A 23,854-nucleotide genomic window follows, 5' to 3' on the forward strand; every position below is an offset into this window, starting at 1 on the left:
CGCCCAGCTGGCATTCTTTTCTACTTCTTTGGGGTTCTTCTGTAAACAGGGCCGTGCGTCCCCTAACATTGCATATGCAAAATCTAAAACTCCCCGATAAAAAAACGAGTCTACAAGTCCCAACTCCGCATTAGAAAGTGATACCACAATCGTGTAAGCTGCATCCTGCACATTGCAGAATTGTGATATATCCATTTTATTGTGACATTACAAAGAAGCAAACTCCAAGCTCATTTTTTTAAACTTTTTTTTTGATAACCATTACAAAAAAGAAAAAAATACTTCTGAGATTAATAAAAAGATCTGCGGTCAGTGTCACTGAAATTAAACCTTTTCTTCTAAATGCAACAAATTCAATTCAGGAAGGTCCAACAACTGCTGAATGAGATCAATTCTGCATTTGACACATGTCTGTATAGGGAGGCAACAAATATTTTCTAGACATTCCAGTGGTTTCCCCAAGCTTTACATTTCCGAGTTACATACATATTTGAACAAGGAAGAAAATAACTGCAACTTCCTTTTAATAGAATTCGTCTTAAAGGGAATCTTCTGTATTTCTGATAAAAGTGAGTAATGTAAATATTGCATGGCAGCCATACTTGTATATTGCAACTAGCAATGCCCGTGTTTGCCAAGCAGGTCCAGCACTCTTTTCATTGGAGACATGTCACGTATTGTGTTGCGATCGTGATGCGAGGTTAACAAACAAGATATTTCTACAACAAAGATGCCTCGTCAAAGCTTGCTTATTTGGAAAGCTAGCTTGCTTATCAATAAATATTGCAGTTGCGTCAGCCTGTGGTTCGACATACAGGGCTACCAAAAATTAACACAGCGTTCATTGCATTCATTGTGCGTTCAAGCTTTTTTTTTTTCTCAATACGTTTACAACCATGTCCTGCTCCCATGCGACTAACTTCAGCGCATTGACGTCACAACACAGCGGAAATGAAACAAACTGGCTGTAGAAAAGCTATTGCAGTAAACTATTTAGAGTGTTCTGAGGCTTGCCAGTATTTTTTTGGTTTAGAGGTCCCAGACTTTCATTTGACACCAAAAATGAAGAATCGAAAGTATCATGGATGCACACCTTTACAGACTGTTAAGGTGGTCCTTGCAATGTCAACTGTTGCTTATTTCAACAAAGTAAGAATCAGCAGCAGTACAAAGCACACCAGCTCTATCGACTGTACCAAACACTTCAAATAGTCATACATTTCAAATAGTCATATTATCAAAGTCATAAAAGACTTCTGAAGCCTTCTCTGAAGAAGACATTAAAAACAAGTCTTGGGTGTCCAATAGAATTTTGTTGCTAGGCTAATGAATCGACTGCCTTGTGAGCATGCGTGAGTACCTCAGTCTCTTACTCAGATGTGTTGAGAAGAAAGAATTCATATAATTTGTATAAATGGCTTTTGTGGTAAGACTGTTGGCTTATTTGAGCTGAAATTTTGCACAGAAATGTCATTTCACAGCGCATTTTGTTTAATACTTTGTTTACATTCAGCATCCGTGTGTTCAAATTGGAATAAATTGGGAAAAAAATAAAATTGTGTACAATATTGGACCAGAAAACCAATTTTCGCAGTGAAAAGAACAGTACTGTCTGTTCTGATAGGTTGATGCACCCACTACAGAGAATACAGGGCAATTAATGGTTCTGGTGACAGATGCTGCCCTGCTGCTTTCAAAAAAAAAAAAAAAAAATTCTGGTGTTTAGAGAGATCGCATATACTTGTGATTCAGAAGGAACAAAATACCCAAGAAATGAGCAATCCAATCTGGTATTAAACAAGATGCACTGCAAGACGCGATCTCTGAAAAAATTAGAGCGTGAAAGAAACATGACACATTCCACCAGTCACTTCTGAGCACTCTGGCGAAGCTTTAACGGCTGTTAAACAACGTCACCGAGCTTTATCTAGACATTAAGCACACTCTTATGACGGTAACATGTTACTAATGCACATTGCCTATTTAATACAGCCTCAGTGTTAGTTTACTTGACCATCAGAGTAATTTGACAATGCTCTGGAACGACCAGACAAATTTACCAACAATAGTATAGACAGAAAAACAAATTATGCTGGGCACCTTTAAGACACAAAAATCAATATAGGCAGCAATAGTAATGATGAAAATGTCACATTACCATACTGGTTGGCCATCTAAGAGCATATGTGAGTGCACATACTCTTTTGTGAATCGACAAATAATCACAAATGATGCCTGTGAAAATTGCAATTCTTTTTTACATGTTATTGCTGCTGATGCTCAATTAATGTAAGCCACAATAAATAAAAAAACAAAACACCCATGTATTTTTAAAATTTAAAGCACCCGTGTACTTAGATTTAAGTGCACGTTAAAGAACCCCAGGTGGTCCAAATTAATCCGGAGTCCCCCACGGAGTCAATCAGATGGTGGTTTTGGCATGTAAAACTCATAATTTAAATTTAATTAATAAATTTAAAAAAGGACTTAAAAATCAATGGCAGCATTGGCACTAAATTGCTTTTCTGTACCTGACTGATTTAAATTCAACAGCAGCTTCTAAAATCTCAAAGAGCTTGTGGTGATGACTATTCGGGACACAGTGGAATGCTTAAGCCCAGTAATTAAACAATAACAGCTCCCACGACAACATTCACACTAATGATGAAATGCCTATGGTAACAGTGGCAAACATGTCTCGTTGAAAGTAGAATTTTGCCACTGGTTTCTTATTTCCTTCGTGGAGTAACAATTACATTCCTATCACCAAAAATTAGAGCAAGATCAACAAAGAAGCTGTTTCTCTCACAATAGGAAGAATTCCAGGTTAGGACAACGAAAATTGGACAGCATTTAGGACAGGTAATCAATCAGCAGTTGTCATTTTTCTTTAAAATATTCTACAAAACAACATTCAACATCTGCTGAAAGCAGCTAAAATGTCCACCAAGAAGAATTTCAACAAAAACTACGATTCAGCTATGAGCTATGATTCAATGCAGTAAACACATTGAAATCTCTCAGAAATAGAGAGCCACGTCTAATAAAGTGTAAATATTTGTGGTGTGCCACTTGACGTTTGAGAAGTGTGTTCTATGAGTACATCACAGAAAAAAACTCAAGTGTTCTGAGAAATAAAATGTCCAGGAAGGATTGTATCAACAGACATCTTAATTTAAAAAAGACGAGCACTAAAAATTAGTGTCACCATTTTTGCTCTTGGAGAGGAACATACAAAACAAGTTGGTATCTGCCGAATATTTTTGGGAGTTAACTAAAAATAATGATTAGAGAAATTTTATAGGTCTACAAACAAATCCACTTATCCGGTAAAAACACATTTATGCCACTAGACAAACCAATAGCCTGTTAGACCTAGCTGGTGCTCATTAAAATGGCAACAATGTCATCTATAAGCAGCATTCGTAATACGTGCCCTCGTTTTGTACCGCTCTGTGTACATATTTCTACTGTTCAAGAGATTCAGTTCCACCTCTCATAACTCTGTAGATGAGCATGGTAGCTTTCCTTTAATCGGTGTAACTGAATGTTTAAAGTTAACATTTAAGTCCCTAAGTAACCTTGTGCGTAAAAGTGTAATATAAAATGGGAAAAAAAATAAGACATAACATGAAGTGAAGTACTATAGGTGTGTTGACATTCATAGGAGAGCTGTGCAGAGCCTCCTACAGAAGGGGGGAGAAAGAAGATGCAAATGATCTTGCTTAGGGTGTCATTCCATTTTACACCTCAAGTCCTTTCTCTTTTGTAGGTCATAGAAGTGATGCGTTTTGCACACAAATTATGCATGATGGTGTTGGCCAGGTGAAGGTTCTGATGCCAGACTGCGTGTTTTCGCATTAGCAATCGCATTTAGCCAAGCTTTAAAATATTGTGTGATGCGGTGCGCAGAGTGCAACTACCACGTAAGCCTTTTCTGCCACATGCAGGTCATCATGTCATTTGGATCAGCCAATCCGATGCAATGTTTCCCGCAACTGGGCTATCACAATTTTAGGCCTATGGCAGTGGCAAATAACTGACAACCGCCTTTAGCTTGTAGCCCAAATGATAACCACTTGTGGCATCTCTGCAGAGAGGACAAATCGCTTTCATCGCTATATGGCGCTCTGCTTTTGTGCGCATAAGTTTCGTGATGAGATGCGCACGTCGCACATTGACTGTCAGATTGTGCCATGCCATCACATGCTGCATGCAACTGTCACAGGCAACAGCAGTGTGGAGTCCACAATGCAGGCGCTGCAATGTCGCATGCAGGAAACACTTGTGTGCGAGGAAGCCTTTCCTTTTTATGCTATTTGAGGCAACGGAACAGAGCCGAGTACTCTCCTGCCTGTTATTCTTGCCCAACAATACAGCCTTGGGGCAGTCAGTTGGTCTTTTCCTGCGGTACAAAAATGGAAATGTCCTCGTCACGGGCCATGGCTGGCTGCGACTGCTGTTGCTGCCGAGCCTGCCGCTTGGCCTCCATGAGCCGCTTGCGTGCTTCCAACCGTGACTTAGCTGCTTCTTCGGCCTTCTCGGATCTCTTTGGACTTGCTGGCACAGACCGGGAAGCCACTTTCCTCGCTGGTCTTGGCACCGCTGCTCTTGTGCTCTCCTGAAAAGGACAAGTCAGTACAGTGGTTGGAACTATGCTCAGAACTATGTGAGACATATATGGCCCTGACGTGCTGATGGCCCTCTCAAATAAATCCAAGATAAGCAGCGCAGCTCTAATAAATAGAGATTGAAAGACGCGATGTACTTCCTACCAAGTATATCTGTTGGATGACGGAACCAAGCTATAAAGGAACATTAAATTATGTGGTTTTACGTGCCAAAACCACGATCTGATTATGAGTGGGGGACTCAGGAAATTTGGACCACCTGGGGTTCTAAGGAAATTTGGACCACCTAAATCTAAGTACACGGGCGCTTTCGCATTTCTCCCCCATCGAAATGCAGCCGCCGTGGCCGGGATTTGATCCCGCAACCTTGTGCTCAGCAGCCCAACACTATAGCCACTGAGCAACCACGGCGGGTATATAAAGGGACATTAAAGAGCTGCTTATAGCCCTGTCAGACGGCCAAACTTCGTGTCATTTCAAGCAAGTGCAGTATGCCATTAGTGTTACTCGCAGGCTGTTACATGAAAAAGTTTAATTGCACTAGCTGTAGAACATGGGTGAGTGCATTCTACAGCTAAACTGGCCTTTCTGACTGAGGAATTAGTACTATAAATCAGTTATGACTAGTAAAACGTTTTCCTTCAATGAGTGCAAAATGTTTGAGTATACTACAGTAAAAAAACACAACACGAAACTTACTTTTCTTGAAATTTTGCACCGGAACCTTGACACCGGCACGTCAGTGTGACGTCATGAATTTCAAGTTATTTTCTCACATTTGGATCATTTTGGTGCCGAAACAGTTCTGGAAACTTGCTAGGCCAAGTCTTTGGTTGATTTAGAATGCAAACTAGTCCTTCCTTACTGATAAGCAATTAATTAAATTCAAGCAGACACTGTCCAAATTCATGTCATGGCAGATGGAAACTTGAGGGCGTTGTCGCCAAACGTCTTTCGTTCTTGTGTCATTTCTGGCTTACTAAGCTCCTTCTCAGGAGAACAGCGGCCACTTTGCTGTTGCAGAAGCATAATTTACTAATTCAGCCTAACTTAATATACATCTTTAGTGTCCCTTTAAGAAAAAAAAAATAAGGAAAAAAAGAAAGCACCACAAGCGAGTGAAGAATTTCACGAGAGACTTGGAGTCATTCACAAGCCCAAGTCTGCTTGAATTAAGTAGAAGTGGCCACTTTTATCATCATACAAGTTACGTTGCAACACGTCCTGGGCCGCCTTTTGCTTCATAGAGCATACTGTATTTTCGTGTGTGTAACCTGCATTGCCAACAACGACTCCATCTTCCCGCATATAAAGAAATAAATGCCCAAATGCACAAATAACCACATAAAGCAAAATTCCAATCTTTACAAGAACATCTCAGAAAAACTGTGAGCACAAGGGAGAGCTGCAAAAACAATCTTGTCGTGCATGCTCAGTCATCATTTTCAGCAAGGCTGCTTCTCAGTTGACATGCAATGTGGCTTTACGGCAATGTGAAATGCCTTTACACATGAACTTTGCCTTTACAGCAACAAAATGGGAGCACAAAGCTGTGAATGAATTTGCAGACATAAGCCAAATTTGCACATCAACTGCACCCCCACTTAATTTGCACAGCAGAACCAGCAGTTGGTGCTGCTGAGCTTTGTAAAATTGCATTTTCGGATTCTGCATCTATTATTCTCTTGATCTACCAAGTTTCTTACCTCATATGTCGATATTTAAACCATAATATATTAATTTTAAAACTACAGTGTGGGAGATTAGTTTGTTTTCTTCATTTTCGCAAAATACTAATTTTGCACACCCAGCAATACATTTACTGTGATATATCAGTAACTATCACAGATAGAATAATAATTCTTTTTGCAGCATGAAGCTAGATGTTTGGAGCACACAACATAGGAAGCACTTTTCAAGTTTTTGTGTTTTAAGTTTTTAAAATTGGTCTTTTGTGTGACCAAATGCATGGCCATGTTTAAAACAATAGAGTTCAGTGTACTATAAAGTGAGAAATATTGTCCCAATCATAAAAGTGCTTCCTATGTTGTGAGTCTTGTGCTTTCTGCTATTGATCCATATGTCATTTGTATATTTTCGTGTGGCTGTTATTTGTCTATTGTAGTAAGAACAAAAGACATTGTTTTCTTAATTATGTAATGAAATAATGAACATACAGAAAAAATAGCTGCATTTTTAGAATCAGGAGAAGAAGTTAAACAAGCATACTAACATTTATCAAGTTTGGTTCAAAAATAGGTAAGGATAGCTCTAATCCCCATATCCCCCCTTAAAAGCATATATGAACATGCTGAGTATACCAATAGTGTAACAGAAACTGGGCTTCAGCTATGCTATAGCAACGAAAGCATATTAGTGAGGAATGCTTAAGTCAGTACCACTTCGCTTAAAGTTTCTTTTTGGTGCATGATGTATGCGCAAAAATATGGTTCATTTAGAGGCTGGCATACAGCACTTTTCTGTGAAATGCATTAAGTCTGGTTTGCTTGTATGGCAGCAAAAAACAACACAGGAGTCACATGGCTGTACTCACTGTTTCAGCGGGTTCTACCCAATTGTTTGCCTTGAGCACGCTGAGCTCCTCAAACAACGTGTGTACATTGTCAACTTGCAACATGACCATGTCCCAAAAGCCAGCCAAGTCAGATCCAGTGGTTGGAAAAGGATCATCAACATTTTGCTCCTAAGAGAGAGAGAGAGAAAGAAAAAAGAAAACATATCAACATGCAAATTCAAATCTGTGAAATTGAATAAGTAAGGCAGTCAGGACTACATAGTGAGCAATGGAATGGAACATATTAACCATAATGTTGAAAGTTTCTAGATAGACGGAAGTACGAACTTGAGATCAAACTTGGCTAGATAATATCCTAGCTGACCAGAGGGATGGGATCAGGCAAATCAAGTAATTAATGCACAGAATCGAAAACTGGTGCCGCACTTAAAATAACTGAATCTTCTCTAGGACCTGATTTTTGTAATGCTAGTGAAGACCTACAATTTTCTGAACTGCTTGCACTAGAAACTTCTTAGATTTAGAAATCCCGCAGTGTGCTTCCTTAGCAACATGATAATTTTGCAGATTCAGAGTAAATTATTTCCATTTTTTTCACCAAATGCAATCTCCCAAAATCAAGCTCATGAATAAAAACTGCTATACATAGAAATAGACCTACAGAATGAGTGCCAAGGGAAGGGAACATAGTCAAGGGTGACAGAGGATGTAACCTCTTGTATGACGATTAATTTCACTGCATATTATCGGATATTTTTTTTTGTTCACTGTTTTGTACATACATATTTCTGTGTTTGATGTTTACTCCTGCGTTCGCCAGCTCACTCGTGTGTCATATTTGTACCGGGCAACATGCTAAAGGCATGCTAAACTATCACTCGTCTTTTATCCCCACAAAGCCATTTTTGATAGGCTGAGTTTGGTACCTCAAAAATATTATTTACGGCTTGTAAACTTAACAGCAACCCCATAGCAGCATTTCTGACATGCTGGAGTGAGTTTTCACTCTTGGATGGTTCAGCAAACTAATTCCTAATTACAATCATTGGCCGATAATGCCAAACTCGATGGGGCGTTCTAAATGTCTGAAATATCAAATTAGCCAGAAAATAAGCTACATACTTTATTCCACAAGGGTCCAAACAAAAAAATATGGTGCCGTATTTTTGGATGACCCCTTTCAGGGATACTTTCCCTTTCGTGTAACTAGCTAGGTAGTGTCAGATGAGTCGGCACAAACGAGCAACTGCATTCTTGGCACAGTGCCAAGCACGCCGTCTTATTAAATAAGCACCATGAATGTTATATTAGTTCGTAGTACTGAAGTGTTAACATGACACGGAAACTGAATAACGATTGTTATTCTGAAATAGTACTGAAATATTCTTACATTGAAAAACTATAAGTCAGCGGGGGATTTTTGAAAAGTTCGTTAATGTGGGGTTTGCAGTACTGAACAACAAATTTATTGTAACAACAAATTTTCCTCATCTAAATAAATATAATTGCATGCTTGTACTAAAGGTCACAAACATGCTGCGAGACCAACATTTTAACCAGAGTTTACTAGATATACTAGTCCTATGCCATCATCGCCAGTAAAAGTGGATTCCAATTCACCAGCTTTGAATGCCGTGGTGTCATGTGGTAGGAATAAATGAAAACATTTTCGCGGCTCTCGGTGGCATCTTGGGCCTAACATCCTAAAACAAACAGCTGATCTCAATAATGACAAAATATGCCGATACTTTGTCCTCAGCATGAGACGATGGAGAGCAAGTAGCAAGAGCGAATTTAGATCAAAGCAGGGGGTTGCTGCCATGTTGTCATAACCAGCGAAAGCCACCACGCAGACTTCCAGGCAATGAGAGAGAGATTAAACTTTTATTGGTGCCAGCAATTCACGAGGGCGATGCAGCCTCCCTCCGCCTAGCAGACGGCTCAGACCTGGTCTTGTTGGTCTGAGCTGAGCAGCAGGGTCTCCCACTGCTGCTGGTTTTAAATTTTGTGGCCCTCGAAAGGAGCCACCTTCGAGCATGCCCAAAGAATATGTGGCAGATCCGCCCTACCTTTACATAATTTGCATTGATCGTCGTATTCCCCTGGATAGAATCTGCTGCAGGCACCAGGCCACCGCCCGTTTCCTGGTTAGCGCGGGATGAGCTGGTGAGTACCGGGCCCTTCCCAGCCAATAGTAATTGGTTATTTCTTTGTAGCTGACTATGCGGTCTCCTCTCGTTCCCGGCTGGGCTGACTCACTTGCTCGGCGAGTAAGTCCTTGAGCTACTAAGAGCCGCCTCGTTGCCAGGGAGAGAGGAGTGCGTGGGTGCCCAAATAATTTCGATCGTCCTGCGATGACGGTCGCTGTTATTGTTTAGAAATTTGTGCACCTCTGGCGAGATGCGTCCTTTCGTGAAATTATGAACTGCAATTTTTGAGTCACTTATGATAATTCTCTCTTTCACTGAGGCCACCGCTAATGCTATGGTGACTTCCTCCGCAACTTCAGCGTTGTCCGTTCTCACGGTGCTGCTCGCCAGGCAACGAGCATAATTTTCTGGGTGGCCACAAACCGGTGACAAGTGATAGCAAAATCTGTTGCCTGTCATTGCCACTAGAAATTCGCATGCATGTGGTTGCTCATTTCATCATTGCCCTCGTCGGTGCAAACATCAAAGGTAGAGTTTGTGCCACTTAAAACTGCTTGAAAAAACTTAAACGTGTGAAACTCGCACGACAAGCCGCAAATGCGCGAAGGCACAAATGCAACTTATCGGCTTGGTTTGGCTTGTTCTGCAACTTAGGTGTGATCAGTGCTGCGTAGACTAGGCTTCACTAGTTATGGCTTTGAGGAGGCGCTGCGAACAAGGCCGACTACTATGCCGACAACTTATCAAAGGTGAAAGAGAGCTACTTCTGCTCCACTCGGTTGTCAAATTAGCACGCGGTCATGCAGGAAGAGTCTGAATCATTGAACGGTGCTCTTGTAAGATGTTCAAAATTTCAATCATCCTAGTATATTAAGTCTGTGGGGCCAGTGGAGGTGCCACAAGGCTGTCCGAATAATCAAGCATGTCCGTATTATTGGTGTCCGAATTATTGGTCAGCAACTAACATTTTACTCGAGTAATATTTTGCAGATGTTGTTTTTGTAAAAATTTACTCTCCATGGACAGAAATAAAGGTGAACAAATTGTTCTAATTTTCCTTGATATGGAATAGTATATGGGCACTGTGGGGATCTATATATCAAAAAGTAGTAAAGAATATCGATGCACTCACAATGTTCTTAAGGCACAGTTCCTTGAACTGCTTGAATTTCTTGTTGATGAGGAGGTTGGCCTTGCCTATCGCTGCCCGTATCCGGCCCTTCATGTCCTCCGAGATGGCTGCCTCATTCAGGTCCTGCTCGGCCTCTCTGATGCGGCACTCAAGGACCTGTTGTGTGCTTGACAGAGTGGCGAGGAATGTGTGGCCTTCCCGCACGGGCAAGTCTGATGACGAGAGAGCCTTGGCACACACGGGCGAGAGGAGTGACGACGACATGTGTTGCGTGGGCGTCGTTTGAACAGGCAAGTTCAATGCTTTGTCGACTGAAAGAAATACAGTAAACTCTTGTTAAATGAACCCTGCCGAGCTGAATTTCTGGATATGTGGAACAATGTGTGAACATTTGGCTGGTTTTTCTTAGACCCAATGCGAATGACATCTGCTTAATGCGAACCACAATATGTTTAGGCCGTACGTTGGCACCCACTAGTGACAACTGGCTCAACGAAAGGCCACATGCAGAATTTCTCCTACCTTCATAATTTGCATTCCACTTTATCTACTTATAACGACACACGTTTCCCAACACAAACAGAAATTCAACATTATTTCCCAATATGCATATTCTATAGCGCCCATTATCATATTTTCGAGAAAATATGGCCTTATCTTGGATTGGTGCAAGGGTATTTGAATGTATAGTCGGAGAAGCTAAAATGTGGCGATGGGTGGCATGCTGTAGTAGTTAAAGCTTTAAGCGAAACAGACATCCCGCTTTCTCAAAAGTGTAAAAAAGAGACGCAGCCATGTTGCGTATGCAGCTTGCCCTACTCAGCCAAGAGGCAATCACAAATCATGCAGTTGTGTCTTTAAGCAGGCATTCGTGTGATTTATGGTGGCATATTTCTGTTCAGACTTTCACTGTAAACATGGCAATTCAATAGCTCTGCAAAAAAAATGTGGTTGATCCCTCTTATATAGGAATCGGTATAGAACACGAAAGTGAAACGTGTCTTCACAGAAGTAGTGTAATGTTTATTGCACATTGATATATAATGTCTATTGGTGTTTTGTGGCTAAAGCGCCCTTAGGCGTTGATGCACCCACGCTGACGCCTGGTGGCACGTCTCCTCCATCACGACTACCAACGTCGATGACCATGAGCAACCGTCGTGCATATGGAAGCTGCACTACGCTGCACACGCTAGCACAACGCGAAAGACGAAGCACGTAACTGACACACTAATACAACGCGCAAGACAAAGCACGTAACTGAATCGTCACCGAGTCAAATCAGCGCGTACAGCGCGTCGTAATTGCAGCCTCCGCGATCAACTTCAGAAACATTTTCAGAGCTAATTGCGGAGGCCACGCTCCGCTGTGCTGAGTACGGTGAACGCCACCTAGGTGGCGTTGGTAGTGCTTCTTGATGCCAGCGTCCCTTCGAATGCTGGCATCGAGGCGTCGTAGTGCTGAGACCACCGAAGCGTTCACTGTCGGTGCGCGTTAGTGTCATAATGCAGTACTTCTCTTTTCTGCTCGTAGGCGGCGGCACCGCCCCGAGCAAGAGCGCGGGTACACGGAGGAGTGTTAGATATATAAGGCGCGTCTGTGTAGCTCTCTGCAAATGCGTTTGTGGCGCAATGGGTTAAACGCTCGGCGATCTATCGTCGCGGACCGAGAGGTCGTGGGTTCGATTTCCAAATTTTGCATGTTTGTGGAACTTTTTCTTCTGGTTTCTTTCTTTGTATTATGTTCTATGACGTATTTCCGTGACGGAAATACGTCAGTGAAGTCTTGGTGGACCCCGGCATAAAACACTTTCGTGTTAAAAAAAAAAATTGCTCCTAGAAGTGACCGAACATTTCGGTTATGTCATAGAGGAGAGTTCTGCACAGAATTCACCTAAATTGATGATGGAAATACATTTTAACAAACTGAAATCGCGCAATATGTCACCAAAGTTATTGAATGAGCTTGATAGCAGTACAAATTCTCTGCTAAGAAACCGCCATCTAGCCCTTATTTTACTGCAGTGGTAGAGTCTCTGCCTCCCATGTGAAACGCGTGGGTTGGAATCCTGTATGACTTTCTTCTTTCATTCTTGTGCGTAGTGACACCATTATAAGAATGATCCCTTTCATTCAAAACAATTGCTGGAAGCAGCAACACTAGCCGGGCTACATAGGTGGCAGCACTTGTTATTTTTTTCGGCTGCCAGTTTGCAGCAAACTACCGCAATGAAAAGTGTAGGGGTAATATTAAATATATTAGTTGTCGGAAAGTTATTTGGTTATTATCAAACGATAAGTAATACTAGAAACTGCTACTTTGTCCATTACGTAGATATTAAAACAGTTTTACGCTATCTGGTCACAATGAGTGATGCGGTGAACACACGGCGGCGTCTGCCTCTTTTTTATGCTACATATAGTGCAAGTCAGCGAAGATTCTGTGTCGTGCCACCACATGTTTTTCTGACATAGGAAGTTCGTTGTAAAAGTTCACTGCATGTGCCATAATAAAGGAGGTCCTCAACAAGCCAGTGAAGGCAGGTAATCAAGTGGGGACATTGTCCAGGAGCCACAAGAACCAGATTCACACATAATGCAGCTGATAATAACCTGAATACTTTGATGCATTTTTCTCAAGAATACGAGGGTAGTGAACGATTTTGGGCAAGCTAAGTGAAATGTTAAGATAGAAAAAGAAGGGTGCTGACGACAAGTGGTGCTGAGAGAAAGATGTAATGCACAGAATAGACAACTGAGTGTGACCACAATAGAGCAACATAAAAGATTTGGACAGTTGGGAAGGGAAATACAGTCGAGGGTGGAAGAAAACTAGAGGGAGTTATGTTAGCAAAAATGCACAGGCATAGGATCAGTTCAGCTGACACAGGACACGGGTAACTAAATTTCCTGGGATGGGATCTTTCCTACAAGTGCACTTAAATAGGCTGATGCTGATGGAAGTGTAATTAACAAGCAGTACACCTTCATTGCAGAAAAGACAACTCAGAACACTGGGTTCCAGCTTGCGCCTGCAAATTTCCTAACTTGGTCACCCCCCCTAGTTTTCTGCCGTCCTCGACTGCGCTTCCCTTTTCTTGGTATCCATTCTGTAACTCTAATGGTCCACTGGTTATCCATTCTACGCATTACATGGCCTGCCCAGCTCAATTTTTTTCCGTTTAATGTCAACTAGAATATCGGTTATCCCCGTTTCTTCTCTGATCCACACCGCTCTCTTCCTGTATCTTAACGTTAGTCCTAAGATTTTTCGTTGCATCACTCTTTGTGCGGTCCTTAACTTGTTCTCGAGCTTCTTTGTTAACCTCCATATTTCTGCCCCATATGTTGGCACCGGTAGAATGCAATGATTGTACACTTCTTTTCAATGACAGTGGTAAGCTCCCAGTCAGGATTTGGAAATGCCTGCCGTATGCACTCCAACCCAATTTTATTCTTCTGTAATTTCTTTCTCATGATCAGGGTCCCCTGTGAGTAATTGACCTAGATAAACGTAATCCTTTACAGACTCTAGAGGCTGACTGGATAGAGTTGCCCAATTAGGCAAATTTTTTTCTGATGTTTGTCATCTCTCATCTGTTTGCCTGTGTGGTAATACTGCTTTGTGACAACATATAAATGTGCATTCCTGGAGACAAATGAAAATTTCTCAGAAATGAAGTCTGAGTGTGAGAAGCACCAAACTGCAAAATGCAGTGGCCCTCTTTGGTACAACAATGCAAAACGTAGATGAATACAAAATTCTGGCATGTGATTTCATCAGTGAATGCACATGCATATGAGACAGACGGTGTCCAAAAGTGCGACATCTGCAATGTAGGACCATGCAAGGGCCACAATAAACCATGCAGGCATGCTACATGCCATTTACCTTCGTCAACAGCAGCAGCATGGTTCCCGTTGAGCTTTGGTGCACCACTGCCATTGACAATCTGGCAATGCTGAGATTCTTCCAGGACATCTCCTTTTAGTGCACTACTGTCACCCCTGTCCACATCACAGATGCGCAATGCTGTTGCAGAGAAAGGAGCTCGTTTCTCGGGCGAGCCCGGAAGAGGGAGGCGTGCCGCTGCAGGAACAAACCCTGGCAAGTTCTCGGCTGGCGAGGCGGACACTTCCGACAAACGGAGGTGCTCCTTGAAGTCGCGTGTCAGGTGCCTGAACACAGGTGGGCTCTTGGAGCGACCACGGATGACTTGCGCGGGGCAGGATGGGCTGCGTTTTGACATGGCCTTTTCCAGCTTGAGTGGGCTTTTGGCCGTTCGAGTGCGTGAACGTGCCACCCTCTCTGCTGCTTCTGACCCATACAGCGCCGCAATCCGCTGCTGTACAAGGGAGATGCAGGGCTCGGGCGCTGCTGCCGTCTCTTGGGGACCATGGTGGCGGCCATTGGTGAGCTCCCCGCGGCCGTTGCTGGCCTTGATTTCCAAGATGGGCTCCACCTTGAGACGATTTCCTGGGCTTGTACAAGCGAGTGGAGCTGAGGTGCGGGGGCTCGGACGGGCGGGACTGCTGTCACGGCTGCGGCAGAACTGGCTGTAGCTCGCGTATCCGTTGATGGCACAACTGATGCCAAGGTAAGATGGCCGGTGTTCCGGCACTTTGCAGACAACGATTCTACAGTGCTTCCGCCAATGTTCCAGCAGCCGTTCGACAGCTGCGTAACGTTGCTGTCCAGTGCTCTGCAGAAGAAACATCATGGCAGTTATTCATATACTGAGCACTACTCACAAACAGGAGTGCACATTGTGTGGGGTTAGCTCAACACACTCACTGTTTCGTCATCATCATAAACCTGTGTAATGTTAACTACCTCTCCCAGAGATATGCAATTAGCTTGCCCCCGTCATGCTAGTCGTGCCGATACCACATCTGCAATTTTCCTAATCTCATCATTCCACCTAATCCCCTGCCACCCTCACTTATGATTATGTTCCCTTGGGGCCCATTTTGTTACTTTAAAAATTACCACTAATCTGTTCTGTGCATTGCATGACACCCTCACTTATGATTATGTTCCCTTGGGGCCCATTTTGTTACTTTAAAAATTACCACTAATCTGTTCTATGCATTGCATGACCTGCCCAGCTCCACTACTTTCACCTATTCTAAACTAGAAAATCACCCATACTAGCATTTGATATCTTCCACGCTGCTCTTTTCTTGTCTGTTTGCCTCTTCCAACTTTTTTTTCATTGTTAAACTTCCATACACAGGCACAGGAATAATTTGTCTGAAGCATAGATGTGCACTATGAGGCCTCAAAGGCGCCAAGAGGAGCACAATAAATGAGGAGGAGGATAAACGCTAGCAATGCCACAGACAAATTTCAAATTTCAATCTGATGATGCCCCATCAGCAGTTTTTCATCCCATCCCATGGATAGTTTATCATGCTGCAGTGGCTAACGGATGAAGTCGTTGCAACAAAAGCACATGGTAGTTACGAACAAAAGTGTAAGCCAACTCAATTAATACTGCAGTGTACATGCTTGCTTTCAATTACCATTGAAACCAAATTCCATTGAAATGCACATGACTAATTGGCTACTCTGTGTGGGCTCATGCAAATTCTTCCCACTCGTGGATTTCAATAATCATTGGTCAATGGTGATTGGAAACGAGCATGTGACTGCAGTATAGCACTTGTGATGAAAGAAAGCACTTTGAAAGGTCAAGACTGGTCCTCTGGTACTGCAGATTGTCAGTGCAAGAAACATGGAAACAAGACATGCACAAAGAAAGTGGCAGAAGGTTACACACAAAGGAGTGCTAGACAATATGGCAGCACCATGGAACCATCTAAGGCAGTGAAGCCAGCACAAAGTATAGTACAAAACAGTGCATGGAAAAGTTTGCATTTGAGAAACACATGGTGCAGTGATCACATCGAACAGGAGATGAGAAAGTCTTACAGTCAACATGCAGTGCAGATGAGCGACAAGCAGTCAGTGCACATTTATTAGGAAGCCAAGAAAACATTTAGTTTTTTAACACCCATGTTAATACGTGACAATGACACTAATATATGATCACACTTGCAACTGCAAATTGTCGTCAGCCTGGTTTATAAACAGTGAAGAAAAAACAAGAAAACTGCAGTTTCATGCTGCAATTGAGGTACCAGTAAAGTCACTGTGGCATCATGGATTTCGAATTAATTTCCTAGATGGGGATAGTCCCTGTGCAGAAACACATACATTCATGGAATGAACGTTTTACTTTGACTTTGAAATGAAATATAATCGTTTCTTTTGGTAAACAGTTAACTAGGCCTTAGAACAAACCGCCAAAACTTACGTCGCAAGGAGCACATGCAAAAATGCGAGTTATTGGCCGATTGATCGATTGGCGATGTTTAACATCCCAAAGTAACACCAGGGATGTGCAAAACAAGGCAGTGGACGACTTCGAATTAATTTTAACCACCTGCACTTCTTTGATGGGCACACAAAGATTTTTGCATTTTACCTTCCCACATCGGAATGTGGCTTCCATGGCTGGGAATGAACTGGTAACCCCATTTTCAGCAGAATAACCCCACGTTGTCTTTTTCCTGCCTAGTAGCTACGTGTGTCGGCATCACTAAGAGCTACAAGCAGTGCACTTTACCATGGCTACTGCCAACTAGCCCAGTTTATAGCCTTACTATCATAGCCACAGCAGAGGGGTTAGTGTCAAGGTGATATTGTGTACTGCAGTTTCTGCGTCCTTTCTGACTCGCCAAGCTTGTGATTTTTATAATTGTGTTTAGCTAACATATGTCTGTGTAGCATCACCTTAAAGGAAGTCAACTGTTACAAAAATTGCTGTCAGCGCATCTAAACAAACAAGCAAACCATAAATATAATCTTAAAACTGACAGTACATGGTGCAGCATATCGATGGCTCCAGAACATTCACAGTGCAGGTCGAAACAACACAATCCCACCACAAGGTGCAAGCACCAGCATGCAAAGAGTGTGCAAGTGCATTTTCCCAGACAACACAAGACTGTGCACGCAAGATGCCAGAATTTAATGTAAGGAAAAGGGTATGGTGCTGGGAAAGGTGAAACATCAAGCAACATCGCATTTCTGTGGAGATACAATTTCATGTGAAGACTATTCAAACTTCTTAATTTATTCGGCAAATGTAAAGGAAGTCTGTACACAGTTCTCCACATGTCGGCAAAGTGGAAATCTAATAGGATGTTTATGAAGGACAGCAGCAAAAGAACACTGACTGGGAAGGTGTATAATGTGAAAGTTTTGCCCCCTATTCTCAACAACTTGTTCTTGGTAGCTGTTCCAGTCTGAACAAGCAACTAAAATGACAGTCTGCTGCCAGGCTACCAGGCAACTAATAAAAACTTTCCGATTTAACATTCAAGGTAGTTGCAAAAAAACAGGTTTAAATACCATGAAGGTTTGCTTTGAAAGACCTTAATGATTGCAAAAACCGGTATGCAGCAAAATTGTATAGCATGGTTACTTCCAGGTATTGCACAAGACCTGAAATCTGAAGCCTAAGTTTCCGTAGAGTTTTATGCAATGAATGTGCCTCAATAGTATGGGGGTCACTTTTGAGACTTCTAAATACACAATATGCGAATATAGCAACCTTTATAACTCAGCATCACGCATAGCTGCTTGTGTAGGGTCAGTTGCATTTTACAAAGAGGAGTTTCCCCTTCAGTAATGTTATATGCTCTTTTACAGTGTAGCCAACTCTAGGACTCTGTGTGTGTTGTACATCGCTTATTTCTTTCCTGCGAGCCAAGTGATTTTATGAATGGTGTAGAATGGGGACAAACTGAGCACATGGCCCCCTCCATTTCTATTCAAATGTAGTGGGTTCCAGATAAAAGGTGTTGTTCTTGTCTCTCTGTGACATGGGCCATCTCTTTAAAAAAAGAAGAGAGCTTCTGGTTATGCTATTGGCTTGTATCAAATCATGCATGCACACAAAAAAAATTATGTAGACCCATTTTTGGCTGTACTACGAAGGTATTGAGAACAAAGCGTAGGTATGCATGATGGGCAGCAGGCACTAATGGGCAGCCGTGGTAAGGTGTAGTCGTGCAGTGCCTCTCAGGGACAGTGGAGGTGGAAAGGAGGCCAGAGGTGGGCCACAAACACACGCACACACAAACACCACAGAACTGGGCCAGTGGGACCCTGCCGTGCTCACTGCAGCTAAGAGGTGCCTTCACTGACCCTCTCGCTGCCACAGATGAGCTGTCACGGGTGGACATGACCATGCTGCGAAGGGTCACTTCCGATGCCTCCTTGGTCATCATCGGCCGTGCTGATGACTCGCTTGCATCCACGTCCAAAGAACAGGCACCTATTGACTCGGTTGAGGGCACCCGCACGCTCAACCGTTCCATCGGGGGCACCTGCGGATCCCCCTCTGGTCCTGGGAGGCGCAGGGACTGGGGGGGCTGCGCCCGCCTGTCACACAGCATCCGCAAGAGCGGTCCATCCTGTCAGCTTCAAGCATTACACTACCTCACAGCGCAGCAATGTCTACTGTACATGAGTATGGACAAGTTGGCATGACATAATCTAAAGACATAATAGGGCGTGTGAATGAATACATCAAATAAAACACCACTGCGGGGAATGGGCACATATGAGCACTGGCTTCCAACAAATCTTTATTTCAGGATCACACGTGTTATACATACAATCATAATTAGAACTGGTTTTGGCATGTAAAAACCACAGAAAGAAAAATAAAACATAACAAAACAATTAGTAGTATAAAAAACACTACCAACCAAGGAAACAAGATTTTAGTTGGTTGCGGTACTATCATTATGCTTGCCTAAACATAATCGTCCTCAACAAGTACCCTTCTGAGAGAAGGGAAAACTTAAGAAAAACTTATGCTATTCTCTTTTTGGTAGGCCAACTGATGCTACACTGACACAGTACTTGCACCTCTAAAATTCCTCAACTGTGTTGTACATGTATGTGCAAGTGATTGTAAAATAAAATCGGTTGGGAGCCAGCACTTATACATGCCATTTTCCGTGTTTATTTTGCTGTCATTGTTATACACTGTTAAGTCTTGAATCATGCCTACTGCAAGTTGCAGAAACTGCTCACAGTGTGCACTAGGAAGATGAGATGCAGTTATAAACAATTAGGAACATTTTACACAGTGTTTCAGTACATATGAAATGTAACTATGATAATGACAGGGCAGACAGGACTGTGATAACTTGAGTAGCTTATTGATCTTCCCATCCAAGAGTAATGTCCTGACTATATGGGATGCCAACAATGTGAAGTTCAGGCTTTAGAGTCTCAGCACACAATCTTCATATTCCTCAGCACAATTTTTATATCCGCTTCAATAAAAATTCCCATGGCTGAAGCTGGTAATTGCATTTGTGATTGTTTTCAACACCAAAATGCCAACTCCAGTGAATGTAGTACACCATTATGTCTGCACGGTCAACACTCACAGATGTTTGGCTACATTATAATGACATAGCCATGCTCAACACTCTTTAGCTATCAAACTTACGGTTGCGCAACACAGGTGCATTTTAAAAGGCAGAAAGCACATGGAAAGGAAAAGACAACATAAGAAAGGAGATGAGATAGGTGACACTATTGAACAAAATTATCTACCCTTAAGCATTTTCTTCATTTAGCCGATTCTGTTTCACAACCTGTGTTTAAACATAAAACGATGGTATCACACTGTCTCTTTATATGTTGCAGAATGTGATTGATACTCTTGCTCTGGTCAAATGCAGGAAACCTGGAAAGCTGTACAACAGAAGAACACAAACATGATAAACTCCACTCAAGTCAAACATGGAAACACAAAGGACATCAAACTTTGTCATTTTGCAGTGTATACCTATGAACAAAGATACACATATCTATATAGCCACACATTTGCCCTATGAGCAAAACTCTTCAAAGCGCACTACATTTCTCGCATGATTTTCTCCTAATTACATGACACTGTTCCTTCAAAGAGGCCCTGAAACATATTTTAACTAATCATAGAATGGCCTCACTATTAAAGTACATCGTCCCGCGAATCTTATACTACAAAAAATTTTCGAAATCCTCCCACTTTAAGTAGAGTTATTGCACCGATACCAGGCTTTCTCTCTTTTTTTGTCTCTGCTAGCATGCTTGCAGAGACAAAAAGCAGTGCCTTCTTCTCTTTGTAGCTAGCTACACAGAGAAGAAGGCAAGAGAGAAAGCCCTGGCCAAAAAAGTTGAGTGTCGCGGTGGCGAAAGGGCTTGTCGTGGCACCTAGAGGCGGCTGCGGTAGGCTAAACTATGCAGCACACCACTTCAATCTTGGAGGCCCCGCACAACAGACGCAGCTATGCACAGTGCAAAGATCAAAAGATTTTGCTGTCTTTTTGAGATTGCAGACGTATATGTTTTTAATTTATTTAACTGAAATGAGCAATTACATATTTCTGAGAATGCTATAGCAATCACGAAATGAGCCAATAGCGTTGGTGGACCAAGCTGCCTTCGATGACGACATTGCGTATGCGAGAGGAAGCGACTGTTCACTGTTTTTCACACGAGACTGTGAATCCCTGCTGCATGCAGTGCAATAATATTTGGCTCACATGTTTGTTCACAGGAGCCTTGTTAACAGATCAGCAATGTTTTTTTTTTTTAACTATATTCAAAAGTGTTTCAGGGCCCCTTTAAGTGCTTCTGTGCCACTGCAGCACATAAAGCTTAGTCATTGTCTACCTATTTTAAGTCCACTGCAGAACAAAGACTGCCTCAAGAGACCATCCTATGCACGCAAATTTCTCAAATTGTTACCCCATTTTTTATTGTCCCCAAGTGCATACCCTCCTTGGCACCCACTGTTACACAAATAGGCCACCAGTTATCTATTCTACACACATTCATGACTGTTCAATTCTGCTTCCTGTTAATGTCAACTAGGATATTATCTGCTTGCACATGATCACAGTCATAACATTAATAACAAAACATTAATTAACACAGTCATAACATCTTTAATATTACACCTGTTATTTTCCTTTCCATTCACAGCTGTACGACCTTTGGCTTTTCTTCGAGTCTTTTTGTAGTCCTTTCTGTTTTTGCCCCACAGTCTATACTTTAACCACACATTAGTGTTCTGCTAAGCAATTTTCCATAATGCCTTCTTTACATGCATAAAACTTTGTGGAACCCTAATGTGTTTTCATGGTACATATTTCAGATGAATATTGAGAAACTGCCAGTAGTCTCAAGATAACTACTAAGTGGGCGTACCCTGAGCACTGGCAAGCTTCTGAAGTTTCAACATGCTCCCCATAAGTAAAAAGTTATGCATTAAGTTTGAAAGTTAGTTGGTAAATTGTAGTTAGTGGTGTCACGCAATTTTTAGTGTCCACCAGTGCGAATACAGTGGAATCTCATTGATGCGATCTTCACGGAACCGGAAAATAAAACATATCATCCGAAAATTATATAATCCAAACATAATCGTATGTAAGAAAAAAACGTATTATCCTAAAAATGTATTATGCAGAATCGTATCAACGAGATTCCACTGTAACTCACTAAAAGATAACACTCTTATACCTAGTGCACTGCCTTTTCATTTTACTCACTCTTTGCCAACACAGCCAGCAAAAGATGCACACACTTGTAGTGTGTTGTGTTGGGAAAACAGCAGCAATACAAGTACTCGAAAACTGCTGTAACGAGGGCTTGCACTGGCCTCATACATGGTGCCCAGACGGGTGCAAGCCCTCGCAACAACACATGTTATTGATCACAAAATGAAGTAGCAAACAAACAAGTGCCATCGTGGTTAAAGCACGGCTCGTATACATGAACAAAAGCACTTCACACAATGAAAGCCCAAACACCTTGAGAAAACGTCATGCAGTACAGCCCACACAACAGGTACTGCGAGCAGTAGAAGTTTACAGACACAAAAAACACCGTAGGTGTGTAAGGCAACATGAATTGGAGAAAATAAAAACTGGTAGTGCGTGAAGGGAAGGAAACGTGAAAGCACTATACATCGCAAAAGTTCCCACACAAAAACATTTGCGACTATCTTGGACATGATGATATGTGGCAGTGCTTCTGTCCTTGGCATTGAGCTAATATGACAGTAGAAAGGTCTCCATGCCTCAAGAAACCTCTGTATGCCCAAATGCGACCAGCGCCAATGACCAAAATAACATTGTGCGATAAAATGTCTCAGATTGCTGCACGTGCTTTGGCGTGGTGAACTCTTGCGACAGATAGTACAATGCTCAGCAATTGGAATGCGATAATAGGACCTCATGGCAGCCGTGCGTTTTGCACCACTGGAGAGCACTGGGTGATCGATAACGAATCACAAAAGCTCATGCTTTTACAGCATACCCCAGTGCACGAGCTAAATTTCCTCAGTGTCCACCGGTGGTCTAAAAAGCATTGGCATTTATCGCATTTCTATCTCTGAGCACTGCACATAGACGTAGCACAAACATTTTGTGTCAAGCTTTTGCGAGGTTATCTTGATGTTGGGTCAGTCAAAAGTCAGTAAGAATCCAAAATAGTCACGGCCACCCACACCATAAAAAATACATGTCATGCTGTCTACAGCTTTTGTAGAAAGAAACGGAACTGCTGTGTTCTTCACTTCAGCGGACCCTGGCACATCTTGTTGGCATCCTGTTGTATCTGCTCTGCTAGACAGCTTGATTTATTTATGTCTAACATACCAATGCAAAATAGGTGCTGGGAAATGGGTCATAGTAAAAGAACCCCACTTTAGTATTGATCCAACAAGGTCCTTTAATGTGCATAAAGATTGGTCGAAGAGCATTCTTGCATTCTGGTCCATTTAGAATGCAGCAGAAAGCCCTGGATAGAGGTAAGCAAACTATTGTCTTCACCCTATCTAGCACCAGGACAGATTAAACACTTGCACTTATAATGGCATTTTTTTTTCTGACAAAGACTATATGAGATGAAACTAGTTGACAGATTGACTTAAAACATGTCACAAGTCCCCAGTAGCGTATTCCGAATGCAACACTTAAAATTTGTAAAAAGGGTTACAGTATACTCTAAGCTGGCTAGTAAACATCAACTGGCAGGTTTCAGAACTAAGACGTGACTGTGTAGAGACAACACTACGACATTGGTGACTGAGATCTGAAATTGTTAAAACCCTTGCCACAACTATAATTGAAACAAAAAAGCCATGTTCCAACTTGTGAGACTGACTGTGCAGTCACCCTGGAGATCAAGTGATTGGTAACGAAAATCACTTTGACTAACACCAGACTCTGTGCTCGTTTCAGGATCCTGTCAATAATATGTTTACCCTGTCAGCAGCGTCATGGTTAAGTCAAAATATGTGTTGCACCTATCCAGAAATACTAGA

At 42.2% G+C, this 23,854-nt stretch overlaps 1 protein-coding gene across 1 annotated transcript in view; it reads right to left on the reverse strand.

Moving 5' to 3' along the window:
• Positions 1 to 269: 269 nt before the first annotated feature.
• LOC119456872 (uncharacterized) overlaps positions 270 to 23,854 on the reverse strand; it is a 47,673-nt gene continuing 24,088 nt past the window's right edge. The window contains 6 exon segments of the mRNA XM_049669109.1: positions 270 to 4,621; positions 7,186 to 7,335; positions 10,450 to 10,760; positions 14,341 to 15,075; positions 15,078 to 15,151; positions 18,667 to 18,935. Of these exon segments, the coding sequence (XP_049525066.1) occupies positions 4,391 to 4,621; positions 7,186 to 7,335; positions 10,450 to 10,760; positions 14,341 to 15,075; positions 15,078 to 15,151; positions 18,667 to 18,935 (1,770 nt within the window). The 3' untranslated portion in view covers positions 270 to 4,390.

This window comes from Dermacentor silvarum, chromosome 6 (assembly GCF_013339745.2).
Source record: "Dermacentor silvarum isolate Dsil-2018 chromosome 6, BIME_Dsil_1.4, whole genome shotgun sequence".
NCBI lineage: Eukaryota > Metazoa > Arthropoda > Arachnida > Ixodida > Ixodidae > Dermacentor > Dermacentor silvarum.